Raw genomic sequence first — 19,161 nt, 5'->3', positions numbered from 1 at the left:
AAGTAGAAAGGAGGGTCGTTGGGTTGAAGGGCATTTAAGATGGTGTGGAGGAGAAAGAGCTCTTTCCTCTGGGACCTGAGCTGAGCTGGAATGTCACCTGGCTGCGTGCTCTGCCTCTCTGAGCTAGCAGGCACTCACCTCAGCATCTGGCTCCTACATTTTCATTGGTAAAATTGAACAATTGGGATTTTGTTTTTAAAACAATAGTCTATGGGCCTTTAAATGTGCTAGACTGGCAGGACGTACCTGCCTATGAATCTAATAACTTAATCCCAGGACCCACAGGGTGGAAAAAGGAAGCTGGTTTCTAGGTTTCCTCCGACCTCCCCATGTATGTACACAGGCACACTCACACAGTTTAAAAAAAAAAAAAAAAAAAAACCTGCTTGGGGGGGTAGACAAACAAGGGGCCAAGGACCTACGGTTCAGTGGTAGAGCACACACCTGGCATTTTCAGGACCCCGTATTTCATCCTTATCGTTAGAAAAAGAAATAAAGAAAACCAGAGACTGCACGAAACAATGTATGCTTCATCCAGATACAGACAAAAATAAGGTGGCATCAAGCAGGGAGCTAGTGCTGCCAACTGGGAGAGAAGAACAAGAAAAAAGGCTCAAAGGGAAATTAAGAAAACAGAAAAGCAAAAATGGTTTGCGCAAAGACTAGAAAATGCTCTGAACAGGCAGGAGGGGTGCCTGTATTTCAGGCTTCTGCACCTGGGACCCAGCTAAATAAAACAATACAACAAAGAGAGAGAGAAAGGGGCTGGCCAGAATTTGGCTGGGAAAGCGACTTCCCAGCTGTGAAACTCATTTTCCCTTGGTTGGGGTGGAGGGTGTGGGAATCGGCAGGAAGGCAGCCTGGGGAGGGGTGCTAGTGTGCACTGAAGGCCTCGTCAAGTGGAAGTCTACCCTAAATCACACTAAAAAGTCCCTGGTCATCCAGTATCAGGGTCTGTGGGGAGCTGTCTGTGCCCCCTCCGGGACCCCATCCCTATCCATGGGAAGTGGCCAGCCCAGCTCTTCCCTCACACTGCTGGAGGCCAGCGGCCTGGAAAAAGAGGGGCCCGCACTACTGCGCACAACGGCCAAGGTCGCACACGCCAAGCCAGCTGCAAAGCTCAGAGGCCCAGATTGGGGAACTCGAGGGAATCTGCTCTGAGGCAAAAAAGCCAAACAGGCTCCTGAGCTGGGGGATGGGGGAGGCACCTGGGATCCCAGCACCAGAGAAGTAAAGGCAGGAGAGTCAGTTCAAGGTCATCTTCCTATACTTGGGACGTGCTTCAGAAAACAAGGCTGGAAAAGCAAACAGAATCCATGCATGTACCAACTAACCCAGCCTCATCTCAGATTGTGGACTCAGATTCAGTGTAGGATGAAATTGCCCATCCTCAGGGGCTTAGAGAATAAGAGCCCTGGCTGCTCTTCCAAAGGTCCTGACTTTAATTCCCAGCAACCACATGGTGGCCCACAACCATCTGATCTGGTGCATTCTTCTTCTGGCTGGCAGGCTTACATGCAGGCAGAACACTGTGCACATAATAAAATTTAAAAATTGCCCATCCTCCGTGTGTGCGTGTGTGCGTGTGTGTGTGTGTGTGTGCGTGCGCGCGCGAGCGTGTGCATGCGTGTGTACAGATCAGGGGACAACTTGTGTGCTCTCGGGGGACAGGAAGTCGAAGAATGCTCCTAGCTGTCTGTCATCTTCAGCTCTCCACCTTGTTTTCTGAGACGAGGTCTCTCACTGGCCTGGAGTTTGCTGAGTAAGCCAGGCTGGCTGACCAGCGACCTCCAGGGACCCTGTGTCTGCCTCCCTAGCCCTGGGATTACGACATCACACCATCTGGATCCAGTCTCCCATTGTTCTGCTCTAATCAAACCTGCAGAGGCTCACACCTGTACGCCAAGTTCTTGGGAGGATAAGCAGGACTGCCACGGGTTTGTGGCCAGTCTGGTCTACACAGCAAGATGCAGCTCATCCTGGGCTGTACGGTGAGAGCCGTCTCAAAAAAGAAAGGAAGTCTAAAAATTCACCCTCTCGGGAATGCTGACTGCAAGAGAGTCCAAAGCCTGCTGGGCCACAGGGGGTCCAAGGTACACCCTGCAACTCAGTGAGAGCGTGGTTTCCAAAGTATAAAAAGACCAGGGCGAGGTGTGTCGGTACACGTCTGTAATCCCAGCACCTGGCAGGCTGACGCTGGACCAGAGTCCAAGGCAGGGCCCCAGCTACATGAGACCCTATCTCAGAGGGTTTGGGAGAACTAGAGACAGTGGTAGGGTTGCCTGGGTAGCCCTGGGTCCAGTCCTCAGACCTGCCCCATAACCGCAGGGACCGGAACACTTGGTCCCAGTGAGTAGGTGCTGTTTGGAGGGGCTTAGGAGGCGTGGCTTCTCTGGAGGAAGTGCGTCACTGGGGGCAAGCTGAGCATTTAAGGATGCACACCTTCCTTTACTCTGACCACCTACAGGCCTCAGTATTCCAGAACCCATCCCCATTGATAACAAATGTGCTGATTCCATCAGTGACTGATCGGACTGGCCGGAGCGCTAGCTTGTCCCAAAGATGACCAACCACACTCTTAAAAATGCCATTTCAAACATCCAATCACACACTGAGTATTTGGAAAAAATGTTAAAATTTATTAATAATAGTTAACATCACATGGTTAATTTGACTAGTTCTCTACTGTACATGATGACAACACATTAACTAGACTGAGTGCCCAGGGATTTGAGATGAGCCAAAGGTTCATTATATCACACAAAGCAGCATTAGCAGACGGCTGTCGACCTAGTGCTGGGAGCAGTCAGCCTAATGCTACGAACACAGCACACTGCCTCATGCTCTGGATTGAGAGCCAGCACTTCTTTAAAGGCTAGTCACACACACACACATCTCCATTTAAAAAAAATAAAATAAAAGTGTCCTTTCATAGATGGTGTCTGATTTTTAAAGTTTAAACTTCAGGATTCAAAGCCTTAGTCAGAATCCATCTGCACTCGTGGCTTCCGTCCAGCGGTTCACACACCTGTAGGTGGCTTTGGCTGTCAATGGCTGAATCAGTAACTGCAGGCCACACCACATAGGCACTGCCCGCCGGGGACAATGAGGCCTGACATCTGCTCCGGGCATCCTAGGAGGACCTGGGCGTTTTCCTTTCTTTGTACTCCACCTTGTCCAGGTGTAACCAGGCCCCTGCGCGGTGCAAGTTTGGAAAGAGATACGTAACTTGGACGTACCGGGGAGTTTCCTCTTGCTCTTCCTGTTTTGAGCCTGTGCCCTATTTCGCAGTGTTACAAGGCCATTCCCTCCAAATTATGTCACATGCAGGTGGATTGTTGGTCACTTTAATAGACGTGAACTTTTAAGGGAGACGTGAACTTTTGGATTCAGAGTGAACCATGCTACAGCAGAGGACAGACATTCATGTCCGCCCGTTTCTCCAACAGTCTGAAATAAATAGCATGTATATATATATAAAAAAAAAAGTGAGTCAGCAGCTCGACACAGCTCAGTCCAGGGAAGCAGACTGACACACATCGCTTCTTGTAAAACACAAGACAAACCCGGGGTGGAATCTGCTAAGAGGGCAAAGGTACAAACACCCCACAACGTCCCTGAGGTTTGGCTGGGTTCTTTCATTGCTTCATTTGGTTTGTTTCGACAATCAGATACACCTTTAAAAACATTTTTTGGTGGCTTCCTTTAACTTGTCAAACTGTTTCACTGACTGACCTACAGATCAAGTCTTCTAAGCAGTGAGTGCTGGAAACAAGTCCTTTGGTTTTCTTTGGCTACCACCCCGGGTACAGCACTCAGGAAAGCGTCTGGCCAGAGCGGCGGTCTGCTGCGGTTTCTTCCCTCCAGTGGACCAGCCTCAGTCTCCAGCCCTGCCTTGCATACAATTCTCAGACTGCAGGAGGGAGAATCTGGGAGCTGGCCCTCTGCCATTCATTCACACAGTTCACCTCCTCCCACAGGCGAATGAGGTATTTCCAGGAGCCAGTCAGTGTCTCCACCTCACATCCTGAACTACACTGATCTACTGAGAAGGCCAAGTCAGAGACCCTGGCCAGCTATATACAGAACAAAGGAACATATAAATACATTACTTACAAAATTAACCATTAAAGGATGAAGGAGGACCTGCTTCACAAACTAAATAAATTTCAAACATAAATTAAAAAACAAACAACAGTGTCTCTACTTCTGAAGGAGAAAAGAAGAAAAATGAAAGCTACCGAAAGCCACCGCTACCCCAAGGTCTGCTGCTCACGATGACATGTTCAGACACGTGAGGTAAAGCCACAAACACTGGGAGGACGTGGCAACTCTTGGCTTTGGTTTGGATTCCAGGACAGCAGGAGTTAGAACCAGAAGGTTGTCCTTGAACTTATGGTTGAGTTGATGAGGGGCCAGCCATGTGACTGTGCAGGGGAGGCATCTCTACCTCTACTCCTTCTCCCTCCCAGTGTCTGCCTCCATGAGGAGCACCAACATTTCAAGATGTTCTCGACCTATGAATGTCACATTCAGCTCCAAGATGAGGAAACCATTTTTCAAGACTGTCCCCATCCCACAGGCTTGTATAGCAAGGAGAACGGGGGAGGGGCGATCCCCGGAGGCAACCAGCAGGAGCAGCGAGGAGCAACTCCTCACTTCTGATTTGCAGGAAGGCCAAGGATTGCGCGCCAAACTCTACAGTGACTATACAGAGACAAAAATCCCAGCCCCACAGGGTCCTCTCTGCCAAGGAGTCCATCTCCTTATAATTTAAAACAGGCAAGTGGGGAGCAGAGAAGTCCCGGCTGGCCCCCAAGGCTCTATCTCTGCCCAGCCTCCCGGATGCGGCAGGCCACGGCAGTGATGAGAGCTGCTCCCTTCCCGCTGCCGTCCTCAGATTCCAGGAAGGACACGTCACACTTCGGAGCCAGATCTTTCACCGTCTCATGCATGACTTTGGCAAAGCTGGGAAGAGAGGGAAAAGGGTGTGACTGGTCTGTGTCCTCAAGTGAAGCTGGAAACAGGAACGGAGATGAGGAGCGTGGCACCTGCACACTAGCAAATGTTTACTGGGTACTGGGTGGGTACCAGAAAACCGAAGCTTGGAGGGGCTAGGACCACACCCAAGTCTTACACCACAGTAGCCAATCACAAGCTCAAGCTTGTCACAAATGTCTGAGATGCTAGAGAGCAAATCAGTTGGTCCAGGGATGTGGCTCAGTTGATAGCGTTCATCTGGCAACATAAATGATTCCCTTGCATTGCACCACCAGCGTCAACTGAGCACGGCTGCTATAATCCCAGCAAACAGGAAGCAGAGGCAAGAAAAACCAAAAGCTCAGGTTATCCTGGGGCTACACAGCAAGTTGGAGGCCAATGTGGGATATGAGACACTGGCTTAAAACAAACCAAACAAACAAACAAAAAACTCAGGGAGCCAAGCTCTGTGGCACACGTCTATAATCCCAGCACTCAGGGGCACAGAGGCAGGCGGAACTCTGTGAGTTCAAGGCCAGCCTGGTCTACAAAGCGAGTCCAGGACAGCCAACCATACACAGAGAAACCCTGTCTCAAAAAACTGAAAAACAAAACAAAAGAAGAAACATGGGGTGAGCTAGCTGGCTCAGCGCCGAGGAGTCCACACAGCCCTTGCAGAGGACTGAGATTCAGTCGCCAGAGCCCACGTGGGCTCTCAATGGCTGTAACCCCAGCTCCAGGGGATCCAATACCATCTTCTGGCCTCTGTAGGTGCTGCACCTATGCACACAACTTTTCCACCCCTCCCACCTTTACCCATAGACAAACAGTTAAAATAACTTTTAAATGTAAATTATGTGCTAAAGAGATGGCTCTGTGGTTCAGACCATCTATTGCATTTTCAGGAGCCGAATCTGATTGCTAGCACTAGGTCAGGCTACTCACAACTGCCTGTTCAGTTCCAGTTCCTGGCAACATGGACACTGAAATACGTGAGTCAGTGGCGTGGGCTGTGTGCCCTCTCACAACTACTCTGTCCTCTGAGCGGGAACACAGCCTCTGTCAGTTCATAAACACGGGCATGGCTGTGCTTCTACAAACCTTTATTAACCCAAGCACCCTGGCTATGGTGTGGTAATCCCTGGATTAAAAAAAAAAAAATCTTGCCTGAATCAGAGTATGTCTACCAGAATATTCCCAGCAGCACCTTTCACCTTTGACCTGTTACAGTCAAAATCTCAAAATGCTTAGACGTCGCGCCAACACTGAAACAGCAGTGATACTATCACTGGAAAATATAGTCTCCTCCGTATATGGCCAGGTGTGGAAGTGCACTCCTGTCATCCCACCTCAGGAGGCTGGAAGACGGGACGGAGTTGGAGGCCAGCCTCAGCTACATAATGAGTTCAAGGCCATACTGGCTCCCTGTCTCAAAACCAAAAAAAGTTGCTATCCAGTTTTAGAGAGCAAACTACAAATGCACAAAAGCTCCAAAGGCAGCAAGAGGGTCATCACCATGAATCTTCAAACTAAGCAGGTTGGAGTGGCTGAGAGAAGGGCCAGAATGGACACACACAGGGAAGACAGGACGGCTCCCCGGGTGGGTACTCACTGAGGGTGGAGCTTATAGAGCGTCCCGTCCACACCCACGGTCACTCTGAGGCTGTCTAGCCCGCGGTTCTCTCGTATCTTGTCCACCACGGCAGCCATGCCCGCGCCACAGAGCTGAGCTGCGCGCCGGGCCACCACAGTGCACACCTCCTTCACGATGATGCTGTCGTCGCACGTGCTCTCCAGGCCCAGGTGGCGCAGGATGGCTCGGACCTGCAGCAGGGCCAGGCAGTCGCTGCACGGGAGGAAGACACGGGGGGTTAGCCTGCCTCCCCACGCTGGCCCTGGTTCCATCCAGGCAGCTCTGAGCGGGACCCATTCACTGTACAAGCAAATGGCCCTTCATTCTACCTTACATCCAAGGTAGAGCACTGTTACTACAAAATTGGTGTTCACAGATGGGAGTCATGCCTGTAATCTCAACTGTCAGGAGGACTGCAGTTCAAGGACAACCTTAGCTACAGAGTGAGAACCGTCAAGACAAGCAAAATAAAAACTATACTGAAAACAAACCAAAAATCCACATCCTACAAAGAGACATGCCCTGACATTTGGTCTAAAATTGAGCAATACTGCCAGGAGCGGTGGTGCACACCTGAAATCCCAGCATGCAGAGAAGCTGAGGCAGGCGGATCTCTGTGAGTTCGAGGCCAGCCTGGTGTACAAAACGAGCCTAGGACAGCCAAGGTGTTGGTACAATGTTCTTCTGAAATGTCTACACTTTACCCTTGTTCATTCAAATGCTGATTTCTCTCCCCAACTCTCTGGTTTCAATCTGGATATTGCATTGTGATACTTATTCTAAGCATCACCTGTCTCAACTTTGTGTAAACATCCAAAATAAAACAACTAGCCACAATGTTGAGCAATAGAGGGGAGGAGCCAGAGGACAGGAAAGAGGGGAGGAGCCAGAGGACAGGAAAAGAGTGGGAGGGCCAAGGGCGATGACAGCAGAGAACAGAGTCAGGAGAGAGATCTTGGAACAATGTAGAGAGATGGACTGGACCTAAGATATCACTAAAAGCAAGTATATATTCCTAAATATAAATGTTAGGAAACTATGAGGGCTTGGAGGTTTAGGATGGAGTAACTATTGCCCAGCATTGTGATCTAGGTTAACTAAATAAATCATAGTCTTGTGTGGTGATTTGGTTATACAGCTGTTTAGGATTAACTGCAGCTTTACCAAAAGATACATCAATAGTAAATATTAATCACTACTTACAGCACCAAGGCTACACAGAAAACCCTGTCTGCGGTGGGAACCTCACTAATATCATGTCCATGGTCTCTTCCATGTTCAACATGGTTCTTTCAGAGTGTCAGTTAGGAACAGGCAATTCACTGGAAGCAGACCTCTGTTAGCTACATCCTGGCCTCTCATGAGCTGAGTTTGTCTCTTCATGAGAAAAGTGAGAACACAGTCCCACCTTCCTCCCAAGCCTTCTGCTGTAGGCATAAGGTTATTCTCTAATTCAAATGCTGATTTCTGTACCCCCATATCTGGTTGCAATCCTTGTTCTGAGAATCTCCTGTCTCAATGTTATATAAACACTGTTCCCCAATGGTCCCTGATATGCCAATAAAGCAGCTTACAGCCAATCATTGAGCAGGGAGAGGATAGGGCTGGACTTCCTGCCAGCCAGAGGAAGAAGGGTTAGAAGAGGAAACAGGGGATTCAGCCTTGGGCAGAGGTATAGCAGAGAGGAGCTAGACCAGAGAATGCTGTAAAATGCAAGTATCTCTGGGATGTACACTGAGAGGAAGCTAGACTAGCATAAAGGGTTTAGAATAAAAGCAGTAATTGCACAGGACTGTGCAATGAAGCTTCATAAACAAATAATAGTCTCAATTATTTGGGTGATAGCCAGGTTGAGAGAGAAACTAACACAATTTTATAAAAACAAGCTCAACATTCGATCCTTACCTTTCGATCTGAGACAGGAATTTAGTTTCAAAGATTCCCCTTGTCTTGAGGCGCTCCGAGATGCGGCCACGGAAGAGCAGTCCTCGCTTAGTGAAGTCGATGAGAATGTTGCGCACAATCTCGCCCAAGTACATGCCGCTGATCATCTTCTCGAACCTGCAACATGATTGTCCACAGAGGTCAGAAGGTGGCTAACGTATCCAGGCAGGAGAGGACGCAGAAAGCGGGAAACTCCTCTTGGGGGGAAAGAAACACTTCCTGAGCTCTGTGGGCAACATCCAAGAACCTTATCAATCAGTCAGCAAAACCCATCACCTGATGTCTGAGGCCCCACAACAACAACAAACCCATACAACCTCAAAACCAATCCCATGAGCAGGAGAGGACAGCTAAATCTTCATCCTTAGTCCCACTGGGCAGCTTACGTGCTTTCTCTTGGACCTCAAGTAACTGGTGTCAACAGCAGACCCCCACACTACCCATGCTCACTTCTGTAACCAACCATGACTGTGGCATGGCTCGAGGGTCTTTGGAATATGCACAATGCCTGTTTATAAAGCCAAGGGCCCAAGGTTCATTGAAGACACTGTCATTGTCCTACCTCATTTTGTAGCCTGCTTCCTTTATTAGAGCTGCCCGCCTCGCTTGCAGAGATATTTCAGTCTGGGAGCTCTAATTTTAGACTACTTATTTTGCAAAGTGTGTTCTAACGGACCACAAGATCTTTGACTAATTCTGGTAACCCTGTACACAACACTTTCCGTCCCGGAAGAGTGACAGATGTTAGGCCTCAGCTCAACTCTAAGCCCCTACACACACGAGGCTCCGGAACACTGGGACGCTTGTCCGTTCTGACAATAGAGGTGCTAGATGCTGGATAACCAGAAAGGCTTCCCTCCTGTGAGAGTCAAACCCAGCTTCTAATGCATTCTCCAAGACCTTGTGGGACATCTGAGAAGAACCTCTTTGAAGGAGAAAGGCTTCTGGGGAATGTCACGGCGGAGAGTCCAGTCAATCTCGGCCCCATTCTGGGGTGTAAGCCCACACAGGTGGGCACTTGCCTCTGCTTGCCAGGGTTGAGAGAGAGCTCGTCCACAGCGACATCAAACTCTGTGCGCAGGTCATCCAGGCAGCCGTTGTCCCCAAAGGCTCCCCACTCCATATTGACGCACATCCGGCCCTCCTCTCCGTCCACCAGCTCCACGTTGCGCATCTCCTCCATGTAGCAGGCGTTGCTTCCAGTGCCTGTCGGTCAGAGGGCGCCAAGGTCACACAACACCAGTCCCCCGCCCGCCGGAAGCCACGCCTTCCCACTGGGAAGGACAAACGGAGTCCTACCAACGATGAGGCCGACTTCACAGTGAGGGTCCTCATAGCCACAGGTCATCATCGTGCCCACGGTGTCGTTCACCACGGCAACCACATCCAGGTCAAACTCCTGGCGGCAGAGGCAGATGTCAAGTCCACAAATCCCACTCAAGACACACACACCCCTCCCCCACATATGGTGTACGCAATGGCCGGTCCTCACTTCTCCTGTCTCTGCTCAGGCTGAGACCTCCACCTCTGCTGGCTAGGACATTAAGATCACCACTTCTGAGCAGTGTTTGCTTTGCTTGCAAACACCACAGCCCAGGTTTGCTCTTCAGAACCCATGGAAAAGACTCAGGACGGTCATGCTTGTGATCCTGCACGGGGGGCCGGAGAACTCAGATTCCTAGGGCTTGCTGGCCTGACTGCTCTGTCCCAGGCCAGGGAGAGCATCTGTCTCAAAACCGAGATAAGCCAGACATGGTGGTATATTCCTTTGATCCCAGACCTCCAGAGGCGGAAGCCAAACTGGTTAAAAATGGGAGACACTGCCTCAAAAACAAACAACTCACAAATGAGCAGTGCCTAAAGCATGCCATGTAAGGGCACCCTCTGGCCTTCACACACAGACTGCCACTTATCTGCTCACTCCTCTCTGCTCTCCCTATTCAACTTCGCCTCCCCTCAAAGCCCTTACAGCAGCACCTGCCACTGGATCCTGGCTTCTAGTAAGTTATTCAGCCACTGCTGAGTGATGAAGTTAATCTCCCTCCCAGAAAGCAGTGACATGTGGTGTCGCCGACTCCAAATACACAGCTGTGGGCTATGTCTCCCACCTCTCGCCGGTGAATAGCTTCCTTCAGCAAGGTGACCACATCCTCGCCCTCACAGCCAGATGCCTTGAAGCCTTTTGTCCACTTGAGGAGGATGCTCTGGAAAAAGAATGAACGAATGATTACCACACAGACACACAAAGGTGGGGCATCCGAGAGGGGAATCCTGGGTCATCCCTGGAGTGAGTCCCCAACCCCGTTCTGCTTCTAGCTCTCAGTCTCGCAGAGCAGACTACCCACAAATGACCCAAGCCTGCATCTAAGGCACCAACTTGGTTGCGTCATCTAATCCTCAGCACCACTTGTGGGATTTGTCCAAGATCTAGAGTCCCACCCTGGTCCACTGATTCGTGGCTTAAGCACTGTGCAAATGCGCCAACACTTATTTCTTTCAGTGGACAAAGCCTAGAGGGACCAGTGTGCATGTCCTAATTCCAGACTTCAATGAACAGTGGACTGGAGAACCTAGGGAGAAAGGCCAGGGTCCTCAGAGCCTTCTTTAGACCGTGAGCGGGTGGATGGGAGATGAGAGAGGGGAGAGGCTTCTGTTCATATCTGTGTGCACAAGGCTGTGCACACGGCCTGTGTATGGAGGTCATCAGATGTCAGATGCCTTCCCCATCTGCTGTCTACCTTATTTTTTGAGGGAATCTGTCATTACACCTAGAACTCAGTAACTGACTAGACTGGCTGGCCAGGGAACACCCAGGATCTGCCTGGCTCTGCTTCCCCAGGGCTGGGGTTACCACCTGGTCAGACGCCCACTTGCTTTGCACATAGGAGAAGCGGCCAGGGAGCACCCAGGATCTGCCTGGCTCTGCTTCCCCAGGGCTGGGGTTACCACCTGGACAGACGCCCACTTGCTTTGCACATAGGAGAAGCAGGTTTGTTCCCTCTTGCTCTTGATACCGGCAGCCAGCAGAAACTAGCATCCTCAGATCCCTTCCCCAAAAGGCTGGGACCACGGCCACCCACAGGCAGTGTAGCCAAGCCTTGCTCATGGTCTGTGCCCATCACTTGGGTATTCCATAAACCTGAATAATCACACAGTGGCCACGCAGTGATCCCATGAGACTCAGCACAAAACACGGCCCCACAGCCCGACAGAGCCAGGGCTAAAACACCCGCACGGCAGACAAAGGCATACTTGTCTCCTCCGCCCATCTCTCATCTCCTGGCCAGCTTTGCGCCTCTGGCAAAAGTGTTCATAACCTCATTTCAAATGATCACTACTATAACAAGGCAACACCAGGCTTCAACAGCCAGGGACTTGCCCCAAGTGGTGAATGAATGTGGCCAGAGACCTCAGGGCCTCCAGGTCCCCTTAATACCCGCTGAAGCCTCATCAAAAGGTGACCTCAGAGCCAGCAGCCGCAGCTGGCTCCTGCTTTTTTTCTTTTTTTTTTTTTCTTTTTCTTTCACAATTCTAGACTTAACACGGGAGCCTTACAGAACAGGGAAAAAATACAGCAGTTTTCTTAGATTTTACAGTCCTGACGCACACAGTTAATACAAATGCAGTGGACCCAAAACTGTTGCAACCAAGGGAACATCCATAATCTGCTGTGACTAATTTCTTACAAGGTCCCCACTCAGGGTCACTCAGACCCTCTTTCCCTCTTCCTGTAAACTGGAGTGAGCTTAGAGCTGAGGAAGCCCACAGGAGAAGGTGGCGCTACCTGGTCCAGGCTGTTCTGCTGGCAGGGGAAGGAGAAGGTGAAACCCAACGGCAGGGACACGCCCTTCATGCCCATGTACTCCAGGAAGTCTGCGATGCACTGCACAATGTGATCAAAGAGCTGCAAGAAAAAAGGGCACTGAGAGAAGGACCCTGGCCCGAGGGGGTGCCCCAAGCATTCCGCCCAGGAGAAACGCAACCCAGGCCTCCCCAGCCTGAGGAGCAGCTCTGCTAGGGCACTGAACAACCGAGCCCTCCCGGAGCCAGGCCGCCCCTCCTCCTGCCCGGCGCCTCACCTCTTCCCCAGTGCCGTGCATGACCTCCTGCGGGATGGAGTAGATTTTGTTATGCATTTCCACGCCCCTCCGCTTGCCATTTCGCACGCGCACCAGCAGGACCCGGAAATTTGTTCCTCCGAGATCCAAGGCCAAGAAGTCTCCTTTCTCTGGAAAATAAACCCAGGATGACAATGAGTTGGGGTGACAGAGAACACACTTCTGTTCGTTGAGGCTGTGGAGGACATCCTGGGAAAGTCTCGGGAAAGATGGCGCGCGAGCGCCACCTAGCAGTCAAGAAAGTAAGCGCTCCAGGGCTAGATGCGAATGGTTGGACCCGGAGGTCAGCTCTTCAGAACACGGGGAATGCCAATACGGGATACTTAAAGCTACCGAAATGTAACATCTGAGCCAAAACAAATGCCACGGAGGGTACGACCTCAGAACCTGGGAGGTGTAGACAGGAGGACTGGAGTTCAAGGCCAGCCTCAGCTACCTGGGCTAGCTAGGATGCCGAGGCGAGCCGACAGTCCATTCTCCTTTAAAAACGTGCTCTTGGAGATGTGGCTGAACGGGGCCAGGCCATATTACTAGCAGGCGACCAGGGACCAAACCCTAGTTTCTGCCTCTGGAGCCTGCACCAACCATGACAGACCATCATGGACCAGAATTTTTTTTTTGTATGGGGGCCAAAGAGGAAATACATGTAGACCCAAACTAACACAGTATTTGAGAGTTGGCTCTGGAATGCAGATTCCTAGGTATGACAGCTGGCACTGGTTGTATGAACTCGGGCAGTGTTCTCTCTGCTTCAGTTTTCTGCCAAACAGCAAATCTTTAATAAACAAAAATTGGCCCAAGTGTTTGTATATACCAACAATCAGAATCTTAGGACAAATGGTTCAAGATCATCCTGGACTACATATGGAGTCTGAGGCCAACATAGACCCATTTCACAAAGCAAAACAAATGGGGCTGAAGAGGTGGTTTAGCACTTAAGAGCTCATACGTGTCTTGCAGAGATTCCAAGTGCAAAATCAGGGACTTCACAACTACCTGTAACTTCAGCTCCAGAGGACTGGATGCTCTCCGGTGACTCAGTCAACGCCTGTACATGGCGCGCGCGCACGCGCACACACGCACATGAGCACACACACACACACACACACACACACGAACGCACACGCACACGCGCACACGCACACACTCCATGGCTCACGCCAGCACCCGTGCTGTGTACCTGAACCATCTGGGGTGGCACACACACACACACACACACACACACACACACACACATGCGCGCACACACACACATACACACACACACACTCCATGGCTCACACCAGCACCCGTGCTATGTGCCTGAACCATCTGGGATGGCACGCACGCACGCACACACACACACACCCACACACACACACACACACACACACACCCACACCCACACTCCATGGCTCACGCCAGCATCCGTGCTGTGTACCTGAACCATCTGGGGTGGCACACACACACACACACACACACACACACACACACACACTCCATGGCTCACGCCAGCACCCGTGCTATGTGCCTGAACCATCTGGGATGGCACACACACACACACCCACACTCCATGGCTCACGCCAGCATCCGTGCTGTGTACCTGAACCATCTGGGGTGGCACACACACACATGCGCGCACACACACACATACACACACACACACTCCATGGCTCACACCAGCACCCGTGCTATGTGCCTGAACCATCTGGGATGGCACGCACGCACGCACACACACACACACACACACACACCCACACTCCATGGCTCACGCCAGCATCCGTGCTGTGTACCTGAACCATCTGGGGTGGCACACACACACACACACACACACACACACACACACACACACTCCATGGCTCACGCCAGCACCCGTGCTATGTGCCTGAACCATCTGGGATGGCACACACACACACACACACCCACACACACACACACCCACACTCCATGGCTCACGCCAGCATCCGTGCTGTGTACCTGAACCATCTGGGGTGGCACACACACACACACGCACGCACGCACACACTCCATGGCTCACGCCAGCTGTGTACCTGAACCATCTGGGGTGGCGCACACGTAGGTGGGCAGCATCTTCACAGGGGCGACAGCATGCGTCTCCTTGCTCAGACCTTGCTCCATTTCCACCTTCATCCTCCTCTTAACCTCCAGCAGCTGCTCACGGCTCAGCTTCAGAGACTCCAGGGTCTTCTGGCGGGCCCGGTGCTGGTCAGCCAGGCGGTAGGCCACCGCCGTCACCATAGCCGCCCCCTTGCCGCTGCCATCCTCAGAGCGCAGGAAGCGGACATCACAGTCGGGCACCAGCCTCCTCACAGCCTTGTGGAGACGCTTGGCAAAACTGGAGGGACAGAGAGTGGAGACAGGAGGCCATGGTTACAGTCAGCGGTTCAGATGGGCGCAGAGCAGCTTCCAGCTCAGCCCGAGCCAGTGCCCCGTGTGCCGCAAAGGGTGCCTGGATCCCCTCTCTCCAGGGTCCCTACCTCAGGGTTACTGTAAAAGGCCCAGCTCTTCAGTCATGGCGGCCCTAGCTCTTCTACAGCACTGCCCTCTGTACGCACGCACATGACCCATTCTTTCCCAAGGAGCGGGCCACAGCTCCTCTGGTTGGCACAAGGAGCCAGCCTCTGCTAGAGCAACCAAGTGCTTTGATGTCACCTGCTCCTGGAGGTCCAGCCTCGTTTCCTCTAATGCCCCAGGGAAACACCCAGCAACAACAAAAACCTACAAATATCTTTCTTCTGGACTTTGGCCTCTCTTTTTCCAATCCCTGCTGATGGTCTCAAAGACATCTGAACAAGTGGAAACAGTGAGAATGTTAGCAAGAGGCTCTTGGGCAGTGGCCCCGGCAGCCACATGGACAAAGCCTCACCGGAGGCTGCTCCCCGTGAGGCAATGTCACCCCAGAGTCCCACAGCGGCCTCTTAAACACACCCCCACGTTATCTGTGTTTCTATGGCCCTGGGCTGGGAAAGCAGGGGATCTCGGGCCCGGAGGCCTTGGCCGCAACCAGTTCAAGGTGCTATCAATTTCTAAGTAAGTGAGCACAAGAGACATCTTCTGGGTAGCATTAGTAAGGGGCATGGAGAGGGGAGGAACCATTCAGCACCAACATCAGCAGAGGCTGGCATCCTCACGGTTGGAGTGGCCCCTAACAGAGGGCATGGCACCCACATAAACCAGCCAGAATAAGCAAGAACAATGAATGAATCAGTAACTCATAAAAGAGGGAGGTAGCAGGTGGTGATGTTTGGGTTGTGGTAATGTGCTTGCCTACAATGCACAAAGCACTGGATGCCCAAAGGTGCCACACCTATAATCCCAGAACTTGGGAAGCAGAGACAAGATGAGAAATTTAAGCTCATCCATGGACACATATTGAGTCTGAGGCCAGCCTGTCTCAAAACAATAAGGAGAGGAGGAGGGGCGAGGGAGGGGGAGGAGGCGGCGGCAAAAGCAAGCCAAGGACACAGCAACCAGGAACTCTGAACACTGCACAAGTCATCAGCTGCCTTCAGAAATCAACCCCACCCATACCAACAGTGTCCACCCAGGAACACTTATGCCATATGGAAAGCAATACAGAGCTGGCTCAAGGAGCCGCCAGCCCCAGGCTTCTCACTCACTGGGGATGCTTCTTGTAGACCGAGCCATCAACGCCAATGGTGGAGCGAAGCCGCTCCTCGCCCTTGTTCTCCTTGATCCGCCACAGCACGGCGGCCAGGGTGGCCGCACACAGGCTGGCCGAGCGTGTGGACACTATCTGGCAGATTCGGTGTGTGGCCACACAGTCCTCCTGCAGCGGATTCAAACCCAGACGTACGAGGACCTTGTAGGCCTTCTGGAGTCCGTCCTTCTCCCTGGAAAACAGACAGAGTATGAGCGGTTCTAACTCACTGTGGCCAGCGGGGAGGGGCTGTGGGCTGACGGGAAGCCCCTGAGAGCCAGCAAACTCCTTTTGTCAGGGAGCGCCGACTCCTTCAGCAGGAGGGAATATAGCACAACATAGCAATTCCGAGGCTCCTCTCCCAGACCACCCATGCCCACACCCAGGTTGGTTTCCCTTCTGTAGGTGCCCTTTAATCTTTCACACACACACACACACACACACAAACAACCCAAAAACTAGCAGTTCCTCTGTGTGTACTTTATAAAGAAAAGACCCCACCCTTGCTGCTGTACATGCTGAGTGAGCAGGTATGGCTTCTTACTCTCTGTTCCCCTCAAAGTAGATGAATGAACAGGTTGCCCGCCTGTTGCGCCCCAAAAATAGCCAGTCTGTGCCCGAGCCTCACCTGGAGGAGCCCGTGCCTCTGTAGCACACGCCCTTCTCCCCCTTTGAGCTTAAGGAAGAGTAGTAGAAGTACTCCGAGAGCCCTCCTTAACAACGTCCTTTCAACTATTTCACTGCCCCTCTTTGGCATTAAAGCTACTTCCTCTCTCCATCGTGTCCCTGAAACTATAAGAGCCCACAATCAAGTAGCTGTCCCAAGCACAGAACAGTAGCCTTAACAGTAGCCTTAAATCTTGGGATATTCCTTAATGATAAAGAAAAAAAAAACAAATAAAAAACCAAACCAGGATGTCCTTGCTCCTATCCTTGCTAAGCTATGATGGTGGGGAAGTGTCTCTGTGGGCACCTGTCCTGGTCAGCCTTCATGGTCAACCGGAACCAGTCCAGAGTCTTCTGAGAGGAGAAGCCTCAATGGAGGAATTGCCTGCATCAGATTGGCTTGTGGGCACATCTGCAGGGGCTGTCCTGATTATTACTCGATGGAGGGCAGTGCCATTCCTAGGCAGATGGAACTGGGCTGAAAAGCAAAGCTAGCTGAGCCAGACAGCAAGCCAGCGAGCAATGCTCCTATAATACTGTTGGTTTCAAGGTCCTGCTTAAACTCCAGCCCTAACCTCTCTCAGCGATGGACTGTGACCTGGAAGTGTAAGCCAAATCAGCCCTTTCCTGAGTTACTTTTGGTCAGTGTTGTATCACAACTCAAAAGCATCCAAAGACACCCCCCCCCATGTAAAACTGGGGTCAGCACAGACTGTTTTGTGAACGGCCCATGAGAAACTAAATGTTCAAACTCAAGAGAAGGACTAGGAGACAGATGCAGCCAGTAAGGTCCTCTTAGACGCTTCCAGCATTAAACCCAGAGCAGCAACCCAAATCCTTACACTTGGAGACCAACTGTTGCGAGGAACTCGGGTAAGCTTGGTAGTATCACACTCAGATTAGCAGAGTGGAGACTGGTAAACAAAGTCAGAGGGTTACCAAAGACACCTGTGTGAACCCCTACTTCAAACCTCAAAAGCCTGGCTGAGGGGATAGCTCACTGGGAAAAGCGCTTCCTTTGCAAGATTGAGGACCTAAGTTCAAGCCCCACAACTATGTTTAAAAAAAAAAAAAAAGCAGCAGATGTGGTATGTCTCTAGTCCCAGCACTGAGGAGGCATTGACAGGTGGGCTCCTTGGGGCTCACTAGTCAATCAGCAGAACTTGGTAAATTCCAGCAAGAAAGTCTATTTTAATGGTAGGCAGCCTACAGAACATATACCCAAGGCTTATCTATGGCACACAGAGCTCAAAGCAAACCCCACCATTGCCCTCCCGTTCCTGCCTGAATCATGGACAGAAGATGGGCAGGTAGGCGATGGGCCTAGGAGCTTACTCTTCAATGTCCGAGACATCTTTGGTCTCGAAGGAGCCAGTGGTAAGGAGCTCCGGGCTGAGCTTCCCCTGGAACAGCAGCTCTTCCTTGGCCATCTTCACCAGGATGAGCCTGACCAGCTCGCCCATGTACATGCCGCTGATCATCTTCTCGAACCTGCAGAGACAGACGGACTAGTGACAGCCCCCATCAGCAGATGAACACCAGCCCCGCTCCAGGGAACACAGACCCTGGTGTACCCCAGAAGCTAAGGGTCCACTCACAGAGCACAGGGGTGCAAGCACAACTCAGAGAGGTAAAAGAGACAAGACTGGCCGCTCTTAACCCACAAAGGAGTGGGTCAGGTGGCTCTGCAGCACAGTGGATAGCGCACCGGACTTCAGGGAGTACGGACTGTTCTGGAGCAGACAAGAAACTGGGGTGACTTAACGTTTCCTGTTGGAGTGAGTCTTTAAAATTTAACTCAGAGCCAGGAACCGTGGTCCATCTATAAGGTCAGCACTTGAGGGATAGAGGCAGGCTGGTCAGAAGTTCACGACCAGACTTTGCTACATGAGACCCTATCTCAAAACAACAAAACAAAGATAAAGCATTTACAGCTGTGGAGAAAAACATCGCTGTTGTTGAGGGTGGGGTTTCTGCTGCTGCTGACCTGTCCTTTTGAGACAGGGCCTCACAGAGTAATCCAGGCTGGCCTTAACCCTCCTAGTCCTAGGACCAAGCAAGAAAATGAAACCTTAAAGCCAGGTGTGGGGGCACATACTGCTCAGCCCCTAACTGAGGCAGAGGAACTGCTATGATTTCAAGGCCATCGTCAGGCTACA

At 51.4% G+C, this 19,161-nt stretch overlaps 1 protein-coding gene across 1 annotated transcript in view; it reads right to left on the bottom strand.

The window, feature by feature from the left end:
• Positions 1-2,618: 2,618 nt before the first annotated feature.
• Hk2 (hexokinase 2) overlaps positions 2,619-19,161 on the bottom strand; it is a 53,848-nt gene continuing 37,305 nt past the window's right edge. The window contains exons 8-18 of the mRNA XM_021658101.2: positions 18,338-18,493; positions 16,296-16,529; positions 14,706-15,010; positions 12,637-12,785; positions 12,342-12,461; positions 10,666-10,761; positions 9,857-9,956; positions 9,580-9,763; positions 8,519-8,674; positions 6,593-6,826; positions 2,619-4,968 (exon numbers count right to left, since the gene is read on the bottom strand). Of these exons, the coding sequence (XP_021513776.1) occupies positions 4,824-4,968; positions 6,593-6,826; positions 8,519-8,674; positions 9,580-9,763; positions 9,857-9,956; positions 10,666-10,761; positions 12,342-12,461; positions 12,637-12,785; positions 14,706-15,010; positions 16,296-16,529; positions 18,338-18,493 (1,879 nt within the window). The 3' untranslated portion in view covers positions 2,619-4,823. The remainder of the gene's footprint in view (positions 4,969-6,592; positions 6,827-8,518; positions 8,675-9,579; positions 9,764-9,856; positions 9,957-10,665; positions 10,762-12,341; positions 12,462-12,636; positions 12,786-14,705; positions 15,011-16,295; positions 16,530-18,337; positions 18,494-19,161) is intronic.

The sequence above is a fragment of the Meriones unguiculatus genome, chromosome 5, assembly GCF_030254825.1.
Source record: "Meriones unguiculatus strain TT.TT164.6M chromosome 5, Bangor_MerUng_6.1, whole genome shotgun sequence".
NCBI lineage: Eukaryota > Metazoa > Chordata > Mammalia > Rodentia > Muridae > Meriones > Meriones unguiculatus.
Note: the sequence above shows the minus strand (reverse complement) of the source record. Positions and strands in the feature narration are given on the sequence as shown.